General features: G+C 48.9%; 1 protein-coding gene across 3 annotated transcripts in view; it reads left to right on the top strand.

Annotated features, from left to right (window-relative positions):
* KDM4A (lysine demethylase 4A) overlaps nucleotides 1–22,344 on the top strand; it is a 39,049-nt gene that overhangs the window by 3,832 nt on the left and 12,873 nt on the right. For 2 of the 3 annotated variants that reach the window (XM_074376632.1, XM_074376633.1), the window contains exons 4-13: nucleotides 2,219–2,333; nucleotides 3,513–3,706; nucleotides 5,768–5,817; nucleotides 6,535–6,638; nucleotides 7,033–7,170; nucleotides 7,875–8,122; nucleotides 8,526–8,725; nucleotides 10,293–10,672; nucleotides 18,790–18,910; nucleotides 21,992–22,173. In XM_074376632.1, coding sequence (XP_074232733.1) covers nucleotides 2,219–2,333; nucleotides 3,513–3,706; nucleotides 5,768–5,817; nucleotides 6,535–6,638; nucleotides 7,033–7,170; nucleotides 7,875–8,122; nucleotides 8,526–8,725; nucleotides 10,293–10,672; nucleotides 18,790–18,910; nucleotides 21,992–22,173 — 1,732 coding nt within the window. Of the gene's footprint in view, nucleotides 1–2,218; nucleotides 2,334–3,512; nucleotides 3,707–5,767; nucleotides 5,818–6,534; nucleotides 6,639–7,032; nucleotides 7,171–7,874; nucleotides 8,123–8,525; nucleotides 10,175–10,292; nucleotides 10,673–18,789; nucleotides 18,911–21,991; nucleotides 22,174–22,344 lie in introns of those variants that run through there. The other variant, XM_074376634.1, reaches the window with a different exon arrangement.

Below are 22,344 nucleotides of genomic sequence, written 5' to 3'. Positions count from 1 at the left end.
AGATGCTGTCATTTGCATTTTGACATTAATCAGTTGTGAGTTGACTCCCAAGCTGGGTGCTATTTTCTGTCACTCTGTCATCTGTACATTCTTGTCTCTGTGGGAAATGTCTTTGTTTAGGCCTGCTGTTTTTCAGTTGTTTTTCTCTGCTGTCTTTAGTGTTTTGGTCTCATTTGACCTCAAGATTCACAGAGGAAGAATTTTGTGTTTCCGTTCTCCAGCTCCGACTGCGCCTTCTTAATCCTCTTTCTTGGATCTTCTCCCTTCCCACGTTGCTTCTTCATTTTGAGGCTCCACAAGGGATTCTGCCTTCCCCCCTTGTCTTTTCTCCAGAGCTTTTTGGACCCACACATGTCTCGGTTTCAGCCGGGCAGATGTATTGTGGCTCCGCCGTAGGGGAGCACAGAGCTGGAGCCTCAGCTTGCCAGCCTTCACACGTCCTGTGCTGTCATCTCACATCAGATCTCACTCTTTCTACATTTGTGCTTTGCTTTTTCCTTTGACTTATCACAGTTCTAAATGTGTGCTTCAGCATTATTGGCAGCTTAACTCTTAAAGCATCTCTATTGCTGGCCAGCCTGCTGTTTCTAACGAGAATCCGGGTAAAAGCACATTGAGGAAGTGTGCATGCTCTGCACCCGAGAGGCTGTGCCATCCTTCATGTCTGCTTTCCAGCTCTGCCAGAGACCAAGCGCACTGCTCTGTGTCACATGGGGCTCCTCCACCACTCAGAGGCCACACTCGGCCTTACCTTCTTTCAGGATAATACCCTCTTTTTAAGTGAACCAGTCCTGTGTCTTTTCTCTTCAGCCGGAATACAGCCAGTTGTTGCCCTTGATTTCTGTCTGCATGGTCTGCCAGCTCTAAGAAAACCCAGTAGGTAAAATCTAAATTTATAAAGCAGATCAGTTGGAAGTAGTTATTTATATTTCATAGGGAACTTGAGAGTTCTCAACTTTTTTGTTCATTAGATTGACATCAAAATGTAAGGCAATATTTAAAGTAAGTTGCTCCCCCCCACACACTTATCCCACTATCTCTACACAATTTCATTTTGGTCTTCACTTCCACTCCTTATCCACTCATTTTTGGCCATTTGAGTTAGAGTGTGCATTTTCAAATACCTGTTAGGTTTACATATTACTCTTTTTAAATTGCTGCATATTAATTTTCATAGGGAGCAGATTCTCAATATTATTGAGCTTTAAAGAGCATAGATATTTTCAAAGGCTTTATGTACAGTTAGAGGTATAGATAGTTGTGTGTGAGTGCGTGTGCATACATATAGATGTGTATTGCACTAGGGACATGATATGCAAAACCCTATATATTTTTTTATTCTTATTTTTTATAAACATATAGTCGATTTACAGTGTTAGTTTCTTGTACAGCAAAGTGATTCAGTTATACATACACATACAAGTATGTTTTTTCAGAATCTTTTCCATTACAGCTCATTACAAGAAATTGAGTAGAGTTCCCTGTGCTACACAGTAGATTCCTGTTTATCTGTTTTATCTATAGTAATGTGTATCTGTTATTCCCAAACTCTCCTAATCTGTCCCTCCCCGCTTTTCGCCCCTGGTAAACCACAGTTTGTTTTCTATGTCTGTGAGTCTATTTCTGGCAAAACCCTCTTTTTATGTTTTTAGGACTGTTTTATATTTCTATTAAAATATTTTGTTTTCAGGAATGGTTATTGATTGAATGTTAGTCACCACACAGGGGGCCAGGAAGGTAGCAGTGACGAGACAAGTGAGCCCTCTGGGAGCTGCTTCCTCACAGCGCAGGGAAGTGAATACTCTTCCAGGGCCTCAGCTCTCCATGTGCTGGAGGGTTTTGGCTGTCTGTGGATATGCAGGGATTTGCAGTTCTTGGTTCTCACAAATTTTTAAGCCTGTTTTCTCCCTGGGTGGCCAGGCCACTGCTGACTAAGCAGGGTGTAGTTTTAGTAGAGTCTTGAAAGAGTTGAGATAATTCTTAAGACGATGGGCTCACGTCTTTGTGTAGGTTACCTTCCTTGGGCCCAGAACTCATGGAAGGGATGTTGAAGGAGTTACTGGGTATTGGAACCTTGAAGGCCAAGGTTATGTGTCGTTCATTTGAAATTGTCTTGGTATCCGTGGGACAAGGGATTGTATCTTGTGCTGTTCATAATGCCTAATGAATTTAGTCCCTTGTAAGTGGCTAACACTTTTTTTTCTCCCACTTTTGAAAGGTACTGTACCCCACGCTATAGTGAGTTTGAAGAGCTTGAACGGAAATACTGGAAAAACCTCACATTCAATCCCCCAATCTATGGTGCAGATGTGAATGGCACTCTCTATGAAAAGGTGAGACTCACTGGAAACTCTGCAGCATTTGTGCAGTTTTGTAATGTAATCCCATTTTTATCTGCCCAGCGTGCAGTAGGCACCTCAAAGCTGTTTTGCTGAATGGGCGTTTGGACAGAGGAATGCTGTGCTCTCTTAATTATGGGTACTTTTGCATGTGACTGAATTTTACTTCTCCCACTCTAAAGGTGAATTGGATGATATGGTGTTCTTTGCAAGGGCTGTTAGAAGAGTCCGTGGGTGGTAGTGGATGGGTTCTGGAAAGGGTGGGATCGCAGTAAATGAAATGTTGGAGGAGGGCAGAGCGGTTTCTGGGGGAAAAAAAAAAGGATCGCTGACTAATATAATGAAAGGAGTATGCATTTAAGGAGAGAAACATATTTAGGTTTTTAGAATCCTCAAACAAGATTCTGTAGCAAAATCTGTTTTAACAAATTTCTTTGGCTTAGGATGTAGTGCTTTTTGGCATAAAGAACCGCCTTAGATACGGTACAAGGAAGGAATATCTGGGACCATTTTAAGATGATTAAAAAACCTGTAGGGTGTTTCAGGGATTATCCCTCTGATTACTTTAATGTTTTTGTAAATTATTGAAATGAAGGTGTACAAGAAGTGGCTTCCAGTTTTGTTGGTGAGGGTGTTTTTGGGTGGTGGGAAGTGGAGCTGGAAGGCTCGAGTCCAGACATACAGAGAAAGTGGGCTCCTCGCTGCCACTGACCAGTACGACTCAGGGTAAGGACGTGACATTGTAGACTTACTGAAGACACTGCCCAGTGGAAATTAGGGCTAGACAGGTCACATATTGGTATAGCTAATTTCCACATTTTGTGTCTTTTATGCTTTGAGAGTTCTTTCCTCTTTTGACTTGAGTTTCTTTAGCGTCTGTTCCGATGCTTCCTTTTGCTGTCACCTCCTTTTTTATTTTTCATTTACTGGTGTTTAGTGTTGTTCAGCAAGTGGTATTTGTCCTTCAGGGGTACAGTGGGCCTCAGTTCCAGCGGTGGCTTTGCACTGGGAATGAGGGGTGCTGTGGTCTTCATGTCCATGCAGTTTCCACATTAATCTAGGTCTTTGTTACAAGTGACAGCTCACCTGTGATCCACTCTGTGATTGGTAGGTTCAGAGCCTCAGTTTATATTCAGTGTAATAATTTGCCCTGGTCCGTCATTTCCTTTGCAGCATATTGATGAGTGGAATATTGGCCGTTTGAAAACAATCCTGGACTTGGTGGAAAAGGAGAGTGGGATCACCATCGAGGGTGTGAACACCCCCTACCTGTACTTCGGCATGTGGAAGACATCCTTTGCCTGGCACACCGAAGACATGGACTTGTACAGTATCAATTACCTGCACTTCGGAGAACCTAAATCCTGGTAAAGTTGGCCTACAGTTGGCACTGCAGCTTCTCAACTGTCTTGTGCACAGGAAACACCATGGGATCGAGGCAAAATGCAGATTCTGGTTTGACAGGCTTGGGGTGGGACTGGCATTTTGCATATTATCCTGATTTTCAAGCAGTGAGGTGCAATTGGAGCTCTGGTGCTCCCACTGCCCTTTGAGTAGCAGGTGTTTGAGGGCAGGGCCCTTAATACCACTGTATGAAAACAGAAGGTGGCTGAGTTACTGAGAGCCACAGAGGCTCTCCCAGGCTCTCCCTCTGCTTTCTAATTTCTTTTTTTGAGCAGGCCTGAGGCTTTTCTTAGAGGCAGATTTCCAAGACTGGAGTCACTCCTTCAGATGATAGAAAGCTTTCTTTTCCTCATGGAAAAAATATTTGGTGAGCAGCAGTGTGTGCTTAACTCAAGATGCAAGGCCACTCAGTGTATGCTCCCTGCTCTTCACTATGGCTGCAGTCTGGCCTGCGAGACAAAGATTGGTTCTCTGGTCTCTCCCTGCGCCCACCCATCTCCATCTCGGCATGTTAGTGAAGGTGCTGCCTTCAGAGCGTAAGACAGATGAGGTGCCCACCCTCACACAGGTGGGAGACTGGTTAGGAGATGGAAGGTGGGAAAGGAGCTCTGATGGGGAACAGTGGGTGCGACAGGTCCACATGGGAAGGTGCGTGAGCGTGGGAATTGGAGAAGGCTCCCCTGAAAGAGGTGACCTTGCAGATGAGGATGTGGTTCAGGGGGTTGGTGGTGGGTTAGAAGGGGACCGGGGGAAGTGTGTCTGTGTGGCTACAACAACACCTGCAAAGACTAAGTTGAGAGCGAGCTTGATGTCTTTAGTGATGAGAGGAAGGAAGTCCCTTTGGTTTGGGTGCCATGTATAAGGTGGAGGAGCGAGGAGGCCGGAGGGGACACCGTGGCTGGTCATGGGGAGTCAGGGAGACTGCATCCACCTTCATTCCTTCTCTAACTTCTTCAGCCACATCCTTTCCTAGGGGTTTTCTTTTCTGTCAACTGTGTCACATTTTCCATCCTTGAGGGGGGAAGCCCTTTGGAGCCTGTGACTCCCCCCCGACTACTGTCCCGGTTCCTTCCTTGGATGGCTCAACCTCTAGAACCTCTGGCTTTTGTGTCTGCACCACGTTTACTGCTTGTTCCCTGAAGCTGCTTGTTCTGTTTTCCTGTTGAGAGGTTTTCCCGTCCCTGCGTACCCTCTTGAGGTCATCTGAAGTGAGGCCTCCAGAGACTTCTGTGCAAGGTCCCCGATAGATCCGACTCCTTTAGGGGACAGGCATTTTCTCAGCCCCTCATCTGTTTTGTTTTATAATAAAGCTGTTTAGGATGGGAAGGTTTTGCTGTTGTGGAGTAATCTTTAGAATTGATTATAGAGGTTCAAATAGACTTACTGTGAGTTCCAGAATATACAATTTAACAGTTTTGCAAAAGTTTTAAATAGTCTTATATGTGTTTTTTTTTTTTTTTCTGTCATTTTTTAATGAAGAGTTCTTTGGTGTCTAGATAGATACCCAAGAGGGTAGAGGAGTGAGTAGTGAGTGATTGGGTAATCAGTGTAGCTGTTGTGGAGAAGGGAAAATGGGTTTATCAGCAGGTATGGGGCCAGATCTGGTGTCGAATCCATCTTCACCTAGTTTTCGACTATTCCTCTGTGCCACCCCAGTTAGGTCTTTGAGGCTCTACCAAGAGCACTTTAGTGCTGTGCTTTTTTTTTTTTTTTTTTAATTTTATTGCACCAACAACATTAAAAGGAAAGCAACAATGAATGCACATGGTAAATCCTGGTTCACGGTAGATGTCCAATAAATGTCTTGTTAAATGGACGAATGTAAAAGAAAGAAAATTGCTTCTGCTTTTATGTGGGTGCCCCACTCCTTGCCCAAATAATCTAATATTTCTCCATATTCCTGTCTAGTTTTGGTAGTTGGGAAGTTGAAAACTCCGTTACTTTGAGCTGTTTTGGGAGTGGGAGCAGGCCCCTTGGCTCCTGTACTGTCCTGCTCAGTGGCCAGTGCTTTTGTGTGATTGCAGGTACTCTGTCCCACCCGAGCACGGAAAGCGTTTGGAGCGCCTGGCCAAAGGTACGCTGTCTCCTCGGTGCTGGGGCAGACCCTCCTGTGAGCTGCACTCATTGCTCTAGATGTCCACTTTCTGTGGTCAGAGTCTTACTTGTCCTTTCACAGGCCTGCATTTGAGGGGTGAGGTAGGCTGATCCCCATAGCAGAGCAACTGAAATCGGAGCCTTTCCCCATTTTGTCCTTGGAAGGGAATTAGTAATTCTTAGACTGCCTTTGTCTAAGTTTTATCATGCATGGGTTTATTTGGCCAAGGATACTATTTGTACTGGGTTCTTTTCCCTAAAACCCAAGTGTTAAATTCAAAATTGAATTATTTTATGCTCTGGTTCTTTTTAAGTAAACTTTAGTAAATTTGTCCCTCTAGGGAGTCTGTTTCACAAGAGCTTGGTTAATGTGCACTGTAGATGTGTTACTGACAAAGGGTGGAGGATACAGGTGAATGAAGAGCAGCTCTAAATAGTTTCGAGGCTTTTTATAAGAACAGAGGTAGCCGGGGCGATCCCCCAAACAGAATTTGATGACCCAGCCTGCAAGAGAGACAGCCCAGAGGCTTGTTGTAGAATCTTAGGATTGGCCCTGGAGCTAGAGGGATCCATGGAGATCACATTGGTGATTCATCCTCCTTATCATTCAGATGAGACACCCAAGTGTGAAGCGACTCCGGGCTTACAGAGGCAGCATGGAGCTGTGTATTAACTGTCCCCGTTTTCAATTCAACAGGCTTTTTCCCAGGCAGTGCTCAAAGCTGTGAGGCTTTTCTCCGACATAAGATGACTTTGATTTCTCCTTTAATGCTAAAGAAGTACGGCATTCCCTTCGACAAGGTGAGCAGGTTTTGCACACAGTGGTCCTTAGGCGTACATGGAAACCACCCTTTGCGGTCTGTTTCACAGAGGAGCTTTATTCTGGTCGATCCTCTGTCCCAGGTATGGACCTGGTAGACACTGATTTCAGTGCATTAAAGGTGGGCAACTACCTTCCTGGGGACAGAGGAGGGTCGCACCCCCTTGAGCAGAGTTAATTTGGAGGAATCATTAATTATAGTCATGGCGTCTGATATGTGAGGGTTTTGTATGTCACAGAGGACACCAGGTCCCCAGGAGTTTTATGGCTTGTCCGTGGTCACATAGCTAAAGCACGACAGAGCTGGAGCCCAGGGTTCCAGGTCTGGAGACTTCTGCCATTTGCTGCAGCTGCTCCAAGTCTGCTCTTGTTCAGGTGACTCAGGAAGCTGGAGAATTTATGATCACTTTTCCTTATGGGTACCATGCTGGCTTCAACCACGGCTTCAACTGTGCCGAGTCTACCAATTTTGCCACCCGGCGGTGGATCGAGTATGGCAAACAAGCTGTGCTGGTGAGTCTGCATGGTTTCTCTCTGTAATAACCACATCTAACAATGACTGGTTGAACACACTCTTAGATACACTGGCGGGCATTTAGAACATTTCTTTGAGCAGCTGGAATTCAGAAACAAAGTGGCAGGGAATGTGCAAAAGTGCCAGCATCTTGTGTTCACAGAGTGATTTAAAAATTTCTTCAGATTGGGCACGTATAAAATGAAGTTTCCATGCTTGAGTCCACTGAGCATTAAAACCACACCCACACCCAGCGCTGTTTCTTGCTTTAGTCACCGTGGGATTTGTCTGTTGAGGAGTTCTTAGGGATTTCCTTTTGCTCTAGGGAAGCAGCAGGGCTGGATGCTTGGCCAGGAGTTGACTTGCTCACGTGGTCCTGGCTTGGAGAGAAATCAAAGGGAAGGTGGACGTTGACCGTACAGGGTCTAAGTGCTGAACTGCATCTCTACCAGCTCTCCACGTGCCCTCTCGGTGCCTGGGTGGACTTGCCCCAGTGCCATGCGTTCTCCGCCCTTTTTCCCTGCTTCCTTTCTCATTTGGAGACTCCAGCAAGGGTGTTATGCCCTCAGCCTGTGAACCCAGAAGAGTTCAGCTTTGAGCTGTCTTGTGTTTTTTTCCACTTGGAGGGAGGAGATGGGAGCTGGGGTCCGGTGGAAGCAGGGAGCGCGTGCTCACCTGAGGCCCCTCTGGTGCCTTGTGACAGTGCTCCTGCAGGAAGGACATGGTGAAGATCTCCATGGATGTGTTTGTGAGGAAGTTCCAGCCAGAGAGGTACAAACTCTGGAAAGCTGGGAAGGACAGCACAGTCATCGACCACACCCTGCCCACTCCAGAAGCGGCCGAGTTCCTTCAGGAGAGCGAGCTGCTGCCGAGAGCCCGGCATGAGGAGGAGTGCCCGGAGGAGGACATGGAAGCGCTTGAGGATGGAGAGGAGGGTGACACGAAGAGGAGGTAACCTACAGCCCTCAGGGCCCAGTTGCTTGGGGTGGGCGGTCCAGGCGGCTCCATAACCTGCCAGGAGGCTGCTTTTGAGTGGGGTGTTTAAGCCTCCGCTGAGGGAATTTTCTTCTTGGGACAGGCTCCAGAATCCTCAGTGAGGTGTTCAGGCCCTTCTTTGTGGCTGCCGCCCAGGAGGGATAGCACCTCCACGGGGGCCTTAGTTTGCTGGAGCGAGGGTCACATACAGGCAAGGTGGGTGCTGATACAACTGTGTTGGATAGAACAGGCTTGCGGAGGTGATGTCTCCAGTCTCAGGCCTGACGGGCTCTGGCTGTTTGTTTCAGGTCGTGTGTGAATGTGTGTGTGTGAGCCGATGTGTCAGGGGCTCTTAAAGAGTCTGCCCTTCTCCTTGCAGCCTTGCCAAGCACCGCATCGGGACAAAGAGGCACCGAGTTTGTCTTGAAATACCGCAGGAGGTGAGTCAGAGCGAGCTGTTCCCCAAGGAGGAGCTGGGCTCAGGGCAGTACGACATGACGGAGTGCCAGGCTGCCCTCGCGCCCGTGAGGCCCACCCACAGCTCCGTGCGCCAAGTCGAGGACGGTCTTGCCTTCCCAGGTGAGTTGGTTGTGGTATTTGCCCCACAGCCCTGCTGCTCTGTTCTGTTAGGTGCCATGTGAGGGCGCGGTCACAGAGGAGGAGGGGGGAGGCAGGTCTGGGAGCAAGTAGCACGACTGGAGTGTGAGAAAGAAGTGCTTCGGTTAGGGTTAGGGACACACGGGGCGGCTGAGGGATGTAGGGAGAGACCCCGCTACCCCTTAGCCTGGTGAGGTAACGAGGAACGGGCTCCTGTGAGATGAGCAGGAATTCTGCAGGCAGACTGGAGGACGTAGAAAGGGCATCCTCGAGAGGAGCAGCAGGGGTGAAGGCGTGGAGATGTGCCACTGCACCAGCTGTTTGGGGATCTGGTAGTGACATCCTGTGACTTGAACTTGGGGTGGGAAGTGTAGGGGACGGGTGTGTCACAGGAGATGTTGCTGGAGGAACGGGAATGAGATGGTGGGGGTACTGCCCACCATCTGAGAGTTTGCTCACTGGGAGGCTTGAGGGGCTGTGTTGTATTTTAGGAAGGGATGTTGTGGTCCAATACAGTGTTTTGTTTTATTGTTTTTAATTTATTTTATTGAAGTATAGTTGGTTTATGATATTGTGTTAATTTCCAGTATACAGCATAGTCATTCAGTTATACATATATATATTTCTTTTCATATTCTTTTTTATTATAGGCTATTACAAGGTATTGAATATAGTTCCCTGTGCTCTACAGTAGGACCTTGTTGTTTATCTATTTTATGTATAGTATTTAGTATCTGCAAAACCCGATCTCCCATTTTATCCCATACCCGTGTTAGCGTAAGTTTGTTTTCTATGTCTGTGAGTCTGTTTGTTTTGTAAATAAGTTCATTTGTATCATTTTTTTTAGATTTTCACATATAAGTGATATCATGTGCTATTTTTCTTTCTGGCTTAATCGCAATCACCAGGTCTATCCATGTTGCAGCAAATGGCATTATTTCATTCTTTTTTGTGGTTGAGTAGTATTCGCACGCGCATGTGTACACACACCCCCTGCGGCTTCTTTATCTGCTTCCATGTCTTGGCTCCAATACAGTGTTTTTAAAACATCCACTGGGGAGGTTGTTGAGGGTGGATGTGTTAGGGAGTGGCTACTTTCATTCTTGGGACAGACATGAAGAATCTCTGTGCTGACAGTGTGTCTACCGACAGCCAGACAGCTCTGTGGACTCAGACCCTAGGGCCTGACTGCCTTTGGTGGAGCAGACTTTCTAGCCTGGACTGGCTGACTCTCTGCTGAGCCGCAGGAGACATCTGAGGAATGGCAGCTGCCACTTACTGAGTGTCTGCCAAGAGCCTGACTGTGCTCCCATCTTATACACAGCCCTGGAGATAGGTGCTAGGACCCTTGCATTACAGAGGGTGAGTGAAACTGGAGGCCCAGGGAGGCTAGGAGCTAGCCCGCATCACACAGTGCCCCCATAGGTGATGGAGTCGGAGTTTGGAGCCTCGCTCGCCGTCCACGATGTCTGTGCTTTGTCACTCTGCCTTTCACGAAGTTCAGATGTGCATGAGGAAATGGGCTCCGTCCAGTGTATCTGTGTTTCAGATTATTCCGACTCCACTGAAGTCAAATTTGAAGAGCTTAAAAATGTCAAGCTAGAAGAGGAAGAGGAGGAGGAGGAGGAGGAGGAACAGGAAGCAGCGGCCTTGGACCTTTCTGTGAATCCAGCTTCTCTCGGGGAACGCCTTATCTTCTCAGGCTCCAAAAAGAAGTTGTCTTCCAGCCTGGGCTCTGGTTCTTCCCAGGATTCTATTTCTTCCGATTCAGAAACCAGTGAGCCTCTGTCCTGCCGAGCCCAAGGGCAAACGGGAGTTCTCACTGTGCACAGCTATGCCAAAGGGGACGGCCGGGTCCCCGTGGGAGAGCCGTGCACAAGGAAGAAGGCGAGCGCCACCAGGAGCCTCAGTGAGCGGGAGCTGGCCGAGGTACGGGCTTCGGGCCATGGTTCTGGGGTGGGCTGCTGCAGGGCTTCCAGATGGCAGGAGAGACCCTTAGAACAGACCTCCAGTCTGCACACGAGCCGAGCAAAAGCCAGGTGGCCTTGGCTCACTTCCAGCTCATTCTCTGCTGGGAGTTCCTGCCTCTTTCTCTGTGACTGTTGTTCCAGAGACTTGCATTGCAGCCTCAGTGATGCCCTCGGTGGATTTCAGCTGAGTCAGGTGCGTCCTCTGACCCTCCTGGCAGTAGGGACACAGGGTTAGGGGGCAGTGGTTGCAACCCAAGTGTTTGAGGGTTGGGGATAAGGTGGCCTTTCTTACCCTAGACTACCCCTGTAACATTCTTCACCTCCTGGGATAACATTGCTGGGAGAACTTCCTTTTGGAGACCAGGATGAATTCCCAGAGCTGTAAACGTGGACATGTTGGTTCAGGCTTTCTCCTAGAACACACTGTTGCCAAAAGCTATGTCTTGTTCGTTCTGTGCAGAAAGGCACTTGGTGGGTCTGAGTGGGATGCAGCAGGGCCGCACTGGGTGCAGCCAGACTCAGGCTACCCAAGCGAGCTGCTGTCTCCCAGCCGCACAGCCTGTGGGCAGGTGGCAGTCCGGGGCAGCATGCGGCGGGGCCGCTAGCAGGTAGAAGTCAGCGCAGAAGGTCTCCTTTGTCCCACATTCCCTTCCCTTTCCCTTTGAAAAATTTGTTCTCAAAGTTTTTATTACGAAACATTTTAAGAGTACATAAATAGGATACTGTCGCCAGTCCCCGTGGACACTGTGCACGTTAACGTTTGGCACGTTGGCTTTACTTTGTCTTCGGCTGAAGTGCTAACACTTCATCCACGTTAAAATTCCTCAGTTTTTCAGTAGTGCCTTCCTGTGGTTGGTGTGTCCCCTTGTCTTTAACACCTGTGTCATTTTCCCTTCTGCTGTCTCTGAGTCTTGGGGCTCAGTCTCTGTAGACTCCCTTTATCCTCCCCCTTCTCACGGCGGGTGCAGGCTAGTGAGCCAGTAACCACTGTGCTGCCTCTGATGGCTGCTCTGTCTGCGCCACTGCGGCCTCTTCCACAGAGGGCTCTTCAGCTGGGAGACGGAACCCCTTCAGTTCCCTGTGGTCGCATCCCAGCCGTTGTTCCTTTGCAGAGCCCTGTGCCCTCTCGTTCATCCTGCCATCGCACTGCAGGTCCCACTGTCCTTCTCTTGCAGTGTCCTGACTTTCTTGCCTCCAGTTGCAATCACAAATGCAGCTAACAGTAGCAAGGACTTACTGTGTTCTAAATACTTTATCTGCATCGTTCAGACGATAATGGCTAACTTAATTTTGCCACAGAGTCTTGTTTTTTATGGCTTTTTTTTTTGGTGGGGAGAGCCAATAAATAAATAACTCCTTTATTCCTCCAAAATTACAAACCAGTTAAATATTGGGTACAGGAAGCAGGCATATGATGCTCAGAATGTCACTTTATTGCCATTTATAGTTGATTGAAGGGACTGGCTTCTAACCTGTGGCCACATGGCCAGGCTGCTCACTTACCCTCAGTTAGACAGATGACTCACCTGGTCACAGGCAGTCCTGGACTGCGCAGGCACTTCCCGACACTGTGGCAGAGCGTTTCCTGCTCGCCTTCCACGTGTTGTGTACACAGACCAGAAGGTACTCCCTCCACAAAAGGCAGGTCCCAGTGTAGTGATGCCCACTGACGTCCGAGGGCCAGGGAGGAAGGCAGGAATCCTCTCCGTGGGAATATGCCGGGAGAGGAGGCTTCTCTCCAACACGCCTCTCTTGTGCAGCCCCTACTCAGAAACTGTTGAGTGTCTGTCCTGGTTCCTTTTTACTTTGTGTGGACCTCTCGGCCACAGCCGGATGGTAATACCCTTCTCCACTCTGTCACTGGTCATCTCTCCCACCTCCCCCCTTGCTGTGCTGGCATCTTTGCAGTACTTCAGATTCACTAAAATATCTTAGCTGCTTGGCCTCTTCACTTTATAATGGTTGCTAGTGTCTACTCTTGGGCTCAGACTGTGTCTTCAAGGACCTCACGGTCCAGGCAAGTAGACAGGTGAGCGGGGATTTCTGATACTTAGTGATACTCGTAGCACCAGTGGAAGAGTTGGCAGCTTGGCCCGGGGTTGGGGTGAGGACTTGAGAGAGACTGCGGGGAAGAGGTGTTAGCAGAAGTATGCCTGGTGAATGGGATGAAATTGGAGAGGGAATCTGGGGGAGAAGAGGGTTGAATTTGGTGATGGTGGCTCATGCCACGGTCTGAGCACATGGGGGTCCACGGTGGTTTTTTAGGTCTCAGGCATGTGAGATGAGAGGGCCTTGGGAGGTGTGGGTAGGGGTGACTGGAGCTGGGTCTTGGAGTTCTGCCTGTTCTCTGAGGCACCTTGACTTGACAGTTGTGGCTCAGGAGGCAGGGGAACGTTCCTGCTGTATGTTTTTGGAGATTGGAGATTCCATAACACATTTTTTTTAATACACAGCGATGCACTGGAAATAATGCGATAAACCACAAATACTCCTCACCGAGATCTAACAGCTGTCAGTATTTTCCACAGTTGCCTCATCTCTCCTTTTTTATTTGTTGAAGTACTGTGTAGCAAATCCTGGTGTCATGTGATTTCTTCTCTTCTTCAGTGTGCATCTCTTAAAAATACAGGTGTTTTCTTAATCACCACACATGCCATTATTGTACCCAGCAAAATCAGAAAAATTCTTTAGCATCATCTAATACTCAGTCCATTATCAAATTTCCTCAGCAGTCTAACATTGTTTTACAGTAGGTTTGTTTGAATCAAGATTTAATTGATCTTACAATTGTTTATTATGTCTTTTAAGTTTGCCTTAACCTGGGCAGTGCCCCTCTGTCCAGCCCCCGCTGACACACTCAAGAAACGGTGTTGGTGGTTCTTTAGATTGTCCAGTGAAGGGTTTTTGAAGCTCCGCTCTGATATTTTGGAAGAACATTTTGGAAGCAGTAGAAGGGTTTTGGGGGGAAGAAGGAGGCAAAATTAGAAACAGCAGTGGCTCTCTTGATGGTGGAATTATGGATGATTTTCACTTCTTGCATTTATAAATTGAATACTTTTTATGAATAATGTGTTATTTTTATGATCAAATACTTCTGCATCAGGAAAGGAGGGAAAAAGACTTGCAGTAGGGAATTCAGTTTGGAACCTGCTCCTTTAGTCTGTGATGTGGGAGGACCGGTGGGGAGAGTGGGGCTAGACTGGGGGCTGCCTGAAAGGTAGGAGCCCAGGGCTGGGGGCTGGTGTGGGCTGAGTGGGAGGGCATTGCGGTGTGACTTGGGATTCTAGCTTGAGTTATTTACTAGATGGACGGCAGTGTATCAGTGGAGGATGGAGGTCACAGGAAAAGTGAAGGGATGTTTGAATTCGGCTCAGGACGCACATTCACACACACCTGCAGCTCCAGAGGGTCGGCCTTCCCTTGGAGGGCATTGGTGGGCATGGAGGAGCTCACCTGTGGGGCGTGTGGAGGCTGGAGGCAGAGGGCCTGGGAAGGGGGACAGTGAGTAAAGAGCAGCCAGAGGTGCAGGGGAACTGGGAGAGGCTGGTGCCTCAAGAGCTAGGGAGGAGAGACTGGGAGCCTGTGAGTGTGCCTGTGTTGTAGGGTGAGGAGAGGGCCTGGAGCCCTGAGCAGGAGGGTGCCAGGGGCTACCCCGAGACGGGGCAAGAGGGGGTGGCTGCAGGTGGGTTTGTTTTTATTGTGGTAAAATAGATGTGACATAAAATATGACTCTAACCGTTTGCCTTTGTTTGGTGTACAGCTCAGGGGCCTGTTGTGCAGCCGTCACCAGCTGCAGACGCTTCTGAGGTGGGAGGAGACAGGTGTCACTCCTGGAACAGTCCTCTGGCTTTTTGGGCCCCAGCCCTTTTCCAAATCCACTACCCTGGAAGCTTTTCATTGCTTCCCACCTGCTTCCGGGTCTCCTTCCAGTCTCTGTGGTGCTTTGTTCCTTTTTCACGTCACTGGGCCCTGGTCTCGGGGCGATCGTCACAGGCTGGTGCGGATGTGCTGTGAGGAGCCGGGCCCGTGGTGCATTCGGCTTTGCTCCCTAAAGCACCAGCGTGGTCCCCAGGGCTGGGCCCAGGAGCCTTCTGTTATCGTGGGCGGGATGAGTGGAAGTTTAACTTTAGTGAGAAGCTGACGTCAGGATTAGTGGGGTGGGCGGAATGGTGGACTGGCAATCAAGGCTTTGGCAGAAGCTGAGACATGCTGCTGATCCCTGGAGAAGTCTCACAGCGTTGAGTCCATATTTGGAAACAGCTGGATTTTGAGGCGCACCCTTGTGGCCCCCTCTCCTCACTTCAAGCGTCCCCCAAGGTGTAACTGGGCTTCTTGCTGTTCGGCTGATGTGCCACCACCCTGTGTCAAGGACCCTGGGTGACTGGCGGCCAGGGCATTGCAGCCTCGGAGTTTTCAGTTACCTGCAGGCTGAGCCGCAGGGGTGTGCCTGCTGCAGGAGTTCTTGTTAGTTGGGGCTGCTTTGGAAAGGTAAGTTCCCGAAAGAAGAGAGAACGGTTGGTTCTTCTGCAGCAGAACAAGCCCTATTAGGAACATTGATCTTGACCTCTCTGCCCCACATTAAGGGGGTAACAAGGAACTTGAGAGCCTTGAGCTCCCACTCTCTTGCCGGCAGAGGCCTGGGAAACCCTACACGCCATCCCACCCCATCCTCACAAAGAACCCTGGGGGGCCGTGCTCATTACCCCACTTAAGCAGTAGGTTGCTACTTGCCAGGCTCACATGGCTAGTTGGTTGAACTGGGGTTTGAACCCAGCCCTTTCTGATAAATCCTGTTAAATTCTAATTCCAGTTTAGAAATTGGAATATGTTGGAGGGCAAGATAGCACTGTGGGGAAGGGTGTGGATGCCCTGTAGCAGGAGGCAGACTTTAGCCAGAAGATGGGAAAATGTGGAAGGATGTTCAGGTATTTGAATAGGCCTGACTGCTTTGGTCAATGTCAGTGTGATGATAGCGGAAAGGGCAGGCTTAGACTGGGACACCAAGTCTCCCTCTGGCTGGGCTGTAAGGTCCTTGAAGGTAGAGTCAGGTCTTACAATGTCTGCATGGCCACAGCACCAGCAGGCATGGCATCCTGGGCACATCTGCTGGGTGTGTAGCAGGCACTTAGGTTAAACACATGTGGACAGAGGCGGCCTCCTCCTTCCTTTCCCAGAGCCACATCCTGGTGTTCTCGGTCTTGACCCCTCTGCCTCCTCCAGTACTAGCCTATAAAATAATTTGTCTCCACCTCTTACCCTATACTAAACCTTTTGTTGCTGCTTCAACAAGTTTCACAAACTTAGTGTCTTAAAACAATGCACACTTACTCTCTTGTAGTTCTTCAGAAGTCTGAAATGGGGGCAGGGCTGTGTACCTTCCTGGAGGCGTGGGGGGATCCATTTCCTTGCCCTTTCCAGCTTCCACCCGGCTCCTCCGTTCCTTGGCCTATGGCCCTTTTCTTCCACCTAGGGCAACTACACCTTCCTCGTTCACATCACTTTGGCATTGACTCTTCTTCCTTTTTCCATTACTGAGCACTGAATACATACGGCCCACCCAGATAATCCAGCATGATTTAAATTTAAAGGCATCTGATTAGCAACTTTAACAGTTCTTTGTGATGTTAACCTAACGTATTCACAGGGATTAGGACTGTGTTTGGGGGACCATTACTCCCTCTGCCACGTCTCCCTAGTGTCTTTCCTTTCAGGATCATCTTCTCCGCCCATAAAACCATACTCACAAGGCCCTTACCCTGAAATACAACTGCAGGAAATTTCCTTCTCAAGCCGCTATCTCATTCCTTCCCTTGATCGTCTCAAAAACAGTCTCTGTGATGTATTCACTCCCTAGTTCCTTATTGCGTGGAATTTACTTCTAAAAAAGTCCTGGCATGTCCCAGTTGCTGAATCCCTTGGCCACTGCCTGCTCAGCTCTTCGGTGGTCTTTGGACTGGATTTCCCCCCAGAAGCCTCGCCCACACCCCTGCTTATATCCTCCTTTCTTCCCGCGTCCTGGAAGGCTTCGTCTCCAGACAGCCCTCCAGTCAGTCTTTCACTGATAGTGTCATCCGTTCACGATTTTAATTCTGAACCCGATGCTGAGGAGTCCCAGATCTACAGCTCTTGCCCTGAACTTGTTTCTGAACCCCCAGGCTGGATTTCTTCTTGCCTCCTGGGTATTTCAAAGGAAGGCCCCCAGGCAGGGGGCGTGTGTACCACATGCTGCATGTTCAGCTTGTCTTGTTACCACTCCTGCCTCGTCCACCTGAGCCTGAGCCGTCTCAGCCTCTCACCTTGCTGACCAGGCTGGAAACCCCACCGTCTGTTTCCTTTATTCTCTTGCCTTTTCTTCCTAGTCTCTGCCACATCTCACATTTAGGCCTGTTATCTAGGTGGTCTTCAAAGTGGGGGATGCAAGAAGATTATGGGGGTGCAGGAATTAAATAATGGGACTTTATTTTTACCTTAATCATTTTGTAGTCTACTTTTGCTTTAATGTGTAAATACATTGGGATGTAGAATTCATCAGTAAGCATACATGTGTTAGGGTGCATCTTCCTACACCTTTTATTTCCATGGTAAGACTATCAAATAAATTCGGTGACTGTGGGTTTTCCAGTTTGTTTTAGCCAAAGAACCACTTTAAGTGAAACCTTAGTCATTTAAAAAAATGTAAATGGAAAGCAGGGCTGTCGTGGTTGGAATGGAGGTGGGCCTGGAGCCCCAACTGTTCATGCTAATGGAGGCTTTTGAGGGGCCTTCTTGGTGTATGTTTTGGAAACCAGTGCCTTAGACTGTCATCATGGTTCAGATCTGATTAAAAGTCCGTGATGGTTGAAATCTCTGTGGACTCAGTAGTAAAGCTTCCCCACCGCCCTCTCTCCTCCACCATGTTGCACGCTGCCCTGAGCACCACTCACTCGTGTGAGCATGGGTCACCTCCTAGTTCCGTTTCCTCACACCTTCCTTCCCCAGGCAGGCCTTTGGGCTTGGTAGTCTCGGTCAATGATTGCTGAACGAATGGACTAAAAGACACTCAGCTGATGTCTGGAATTGGAGGCTGTGCTCTGCCTGGACGTGGCCTGCTCAGCGTTTGGTTTTTCTTGATGTCCCTGGCATGGCCCTCAGTCCCGGGGCCCCGTGAGCTGCCCTCAGGGTCTGCAGGCCCAGCGTTGCTTCCCTGATGTGGCTCTGCGGTGCTGCCACTTCTCTGTGGCACTTGGAGGCACTGGTTTTTGTCCCAGTTTGCAGAGTGGCCCTCTTCCAGGCCTCGTTTCCTCGCTAAATGGGTTTTGCTATGACCCCGTGCCTCCTGTTCGGTATAACCAAGTTTTAAATATGTTGATTAGAGACAGGCTCTGATGCGTGTTATGATTCAGTCCTATGCACTGTGAACCTGATCACATTTGCTCTGACACTGTGAATGTGGTGTTAAACGGACCCTTCCTTCCGTGGCCAGGCTGGAGCTTTCGAGTGGCGCTGTGTCCTGGCTGATGGTCTCCCTGGCGGAGGGGAGACTGATGGAGCGGTGACCAGTACCAGCTAGAGCTGAGGTCTCAGCTTCAGGGGAGGTCGGCCTGCTTTCTTTTTAATGAGCCAACTACTCCTCACTCCTTTGAATGTCCTCTGGCCTTTCAGACCTGGACGGCCCAGCCACCTGGCTCTTTGTGGCAGGTGCTGCTTGCCTTCTGGTCCAAGGAAAGGGGCCTGTGGTGCTTCCTGGCGCTCTTAGACAGTCTTGTGACAGTGCGCTTAAGGGGGGCACTTGGCACCTTCAGAGCTAGACTGGTTTTACTTTTGGTACATTTGTTTCAGGCTGCTTCTGAGAAGGCCAGGACCCACACTTACTAGGCACAGATTTTGCCCGGAAATGTTTACATAATCCTAGTTTAGACTGGTTTGCATGACACTGTCACTTTGGCTTTTTCTAAGACAGGTGTTTTCTGTGTGTGATTTTATACTTCTCCGTGTCTCTCTGTTCCCCGCTCTTTCCCTCGATTTTCATTGTAAGACTAACTTCTGTTGTGTCCCCAAGTGGAGCAGAGACCATTCTGCTTTCTTGTGTTTGCCTAGGTCACGGATGAATACGTGTTTTCCCTGGAGGAGACTAAGAAGTCCAAGGGCCGGCGGCAGCCTTTGAGCAAACTCCCCCGCCATCACCCTCTCGTGTTGCAGGAATGCGTCAGCGATGATGGTGAGTGTTGTTCCCCATCCACCAGGAGAGCAGCTCTCCCTGCATTAGGACCCGCTCTGACAGGACCTCAGGAGGCCAAGCTGAAGGCCAGGGGTAGGCCTGTGTGTCTTAGCTGTTCTCCCAGATGCTCCATGAAGAGGGCAGGATGTCAGGATATCTAATTTATAATCGTTCCGAGTTTGAGTACCTTGGAATGTACCTGTTGGGGATCACTGTATGCAGATTCTTTCCTTCTCTTAGTAGGCACCAGACTGATTTTTCAGGATAGCAAGTTCTGTCTGATGCCAAGCCTTGTGCTGAGTGTGTGGCAACAGAGATAACTAAGATATGTCCCCACCCTCGGGAAGCTCACAGGGTAGTGAGGCAGACTGACCTGTAAACAGATCTGAAGGAAGTAGGTGTTAGTTAACACAGGCAGAGGGTACAGCATGACTAACCATGGGGAAGACAAGCAAGAAGGTGTATACAGAGGAAGCAGCTCAGTGTGGCTGGAGTTACAGGGCCAGGCTGGGGGTGACGAGTGGAGGAGGAGGAGTGAGGTCATTGTGAACTAAAGAGTGGGGACTTTGCTCTTTGCTCATAGATGTTCTGGAGCCTTGGAAGTGTAGTCAGCAGAGGAGTGACGTGGTCAAGTTTGACTGTTAGATAGATTGTTCCTGGTGGTTGCCTCTTGAGAAAGAGCAGAGGGCTTGTATTGTGGTCTCTGTGAGATAGGAGGGTTTGAAACAGCATAGTGGTGGTCAGGATGGGGGACGGATGTGGTGAATGTGTCTGGAGGATAAAGTCCACTGGATGTGGTAGTGTGAGGGCAGTAGGGAAGGGGGAAGCCCAAGTAGAGTGCCTTCCGGGGATCTGGTGCTGGTTGGGTTTTGGAAATCTGTGTTCAGCGTCTATGGAGGATCTAGACTTGGGGTGCATGGAGGTGGTGCTTGCTGTCTTTATTAGGATAGACGGGGCCACTTGGGGAGAGGGCGCAGAGGCTGGGATAAAGAGGACAGAGAAGAGGAGCCTGTGAAGGAGACAGAGGAGGAGGCAGCACATGGAGGGTAACTGAGGTGTCGCTGGGGCTGAGGGAGTGACTGCCGTCCGCGCAGCGTGGTCTCCTGTGCTGTCTGGAGCCCCCGGACCCAGTGAGGTCTGCTGGTGAGCCTGTCAGTGACCAGGTCCCTTGTTACTCCCAGCCAGTGCCCGGCTTATTCCTGCCCTGTCCTAGCCTTGCTCGCACCCAGGGCTGGGTGGGCAGTTTCTCTGCTGTTCTCTATGGTACAAGGACCTTGATAAACTGGTGGGGAAAGCCTCTTGATCCTGCAGTCAGAAGTAGGCCAGACCCAAGTCAGAAGTCCTCAGTGGCCTTCCTCCAGCCCAGACTGGGGCTTCAGGTCCTCTGGGGTAGCAGCAGCCTAGCTTCATGATGGCTCCCAATGTGCAAAAGCAATGTAGACTGTAGAAAACTGGGAGAGCAGAAAAAGCTATAAAGAGGACAGCAAAACTACCCCGCAGAGGTGACCACTGTGAACATTTTAACGTGTTACTCTTGCCAACTGTTACAGTCAGATGTTATATTATGTCCATGTCCTTTTTATAATAATGCAGATGAGATCATAATATACAACCCTCCAACTTTTGTGATTTTAAAAAAAAATCTCAAGGGTGGAAAAGTTGAAGGAATAAAAATCCTGTGTATCCGCCTCCAGTGTTCAACAGCTGTTACCACTTTGCCAAAATTGCTGTTTCTCCGCGTGCCTTGTTTACGTACACACGTGTGTACATATTTGCTGTATCATTTGAAAGGAAGCTGTGTCATCAGATCACTTGACTTAAAGTACACCGGTAGGCATCTCCCAGGAGGGCTCGTCTCCTGTATAAACACCCCACTTCACTACATCTCAGGAAGTGAGCAGTGACTCCATCATAGCCTCTGCCCTTCAGTCTGTGTGCGTCTTTCCCCGCTTGTCCTAAACGTGTGTTTTTATAGCTTTTTCCCTTTAAACCGGTATGAACCAAGCTAGCGTCACACATTGCATTTGAATGTTTCTTTAGTCTTGAACACACCCCTCTTTCCACTTATAACTTTTTTACCCCCCAATGGAGGCAGGACTCATTCAGGGAAATGCACACATTTTCACTTTACAGGTCAGTGAAGTTTTTATCTATATGAACTGTAGAATTTTGATTCCTGCAATTTTCACTTAACAGTGAACATTTTCCTTCATTATTCATTCAGTTTTCACAAATAGAATGATTTTTGGCCACTTTTGATTTTTGTAAGCAGAGCAGATGTCAGTGTGTTAAGTTTTTCAGTTGTGATTGTGAGGCAGTCTGTTTCTGTTTCTTCCCTCCTGTTCTGGTCACTCTTGTTCTAGCCAGGATGCAGAAATTACCTGTGTTTGTGTTTTGGCACCATGGCTTCTGGCTTGGCCTGTTGGATGGGGCTTGTAGGAGTTGATTTTCATTGTCTGCATTGGCTTAAATTTGCTATGGTACCCTTCACTGAGGTCGGTCGTGTGCACTGGCAGCTGCCAAACCCCTTTGGATTAAACACGTCTGAAGGCATCAGGGATAACTGTATTTTTTTTTTTTTTTTTTTGGAGTTGGGAGGTAATTAGGTTTATTTGTTTACTGTAGGTGCTGGGGATTGAACCCAGGACCTTGTGCATGCTAATAAGCATGTGCTCTACCACTGAGCTATACCCTTCTCCTGGGGATAACTATTTATTTGCACCAAGCTTGAGTTGTAAGACATGAACACATAAATGGGTACCTCGCCTAAGTATGTTTCAGAGCTTTCCTCGGGCTGCTCTGCACAGGTCTCCAGGGTCTCGTGGAAAGCACTCGTGTCCAGGAAGAAGTGAGATCATTGGAGGGGTTGTAGCTGTGGGTTCCAGGGCTCTCATGGCATCATCCAAGTATTGTAGGAGTCTTTTGAAAATGACTTCCGCCCTTTGCCTCTGTCACCCGTAGGATCTTGGTTAGTCCCAACCTGGGACCATGAGCCTTGGCTGAGCTTATCTGCGCTCCAGGCACAGCTACAGACGTGCAGGCCTGGTGCCGACTGACTCTTGCCTCTGCTTTGTCCTCTAGAGATATCAGAACAGGGGACCCCCGAGGAGGAGGCTGAGGAGACAGAGGCCTGGGCCAAGCCCCTGAGCCAGCTATGGCAGAACCGACCTCCAAACTTCGAGGCCGAAAAGGAATTCAATGAGACCATCGCCCAGCAGGCCCCTCACTGCGCTGTCTGTATGATCTTTCAGACTTACCATCAGGTAAGCCCACCTCGTCCCCTCTTTTGGCCCAGGACCAGCAGTCATAGGGAAGCTAGGTTTAATGGGGGGTGCATAGCTTAGGGAAAGGCATGTTTCCTAGTGTCTTCTGTCCCATCATGTGCTGGAAAGGCTTTGCCAGGTGGTTAACTGTCAGCAGTGCGGGGTTTTTAC

The sequence above is a fragment of the Camelus bactrianus genome, chromosome 13, assembly GCF_048773025.1.
Source record: "Camelus bactrianus isolate YW-2024 breed Bactrian camel chromosome 13, ASM4877302v1, whole genome shotgun sequence".
Lineage (NCBI taxonomy): Eukaryota > Metazoa > Chordata > Mammalia > Artiodactyla > Camelidae > Camelus > Camelus bactrianus.
Note: the sequence above shows the minus strand (reverse complement) of the source record. Positions and strands in the feature narration are given on the sequence as shown.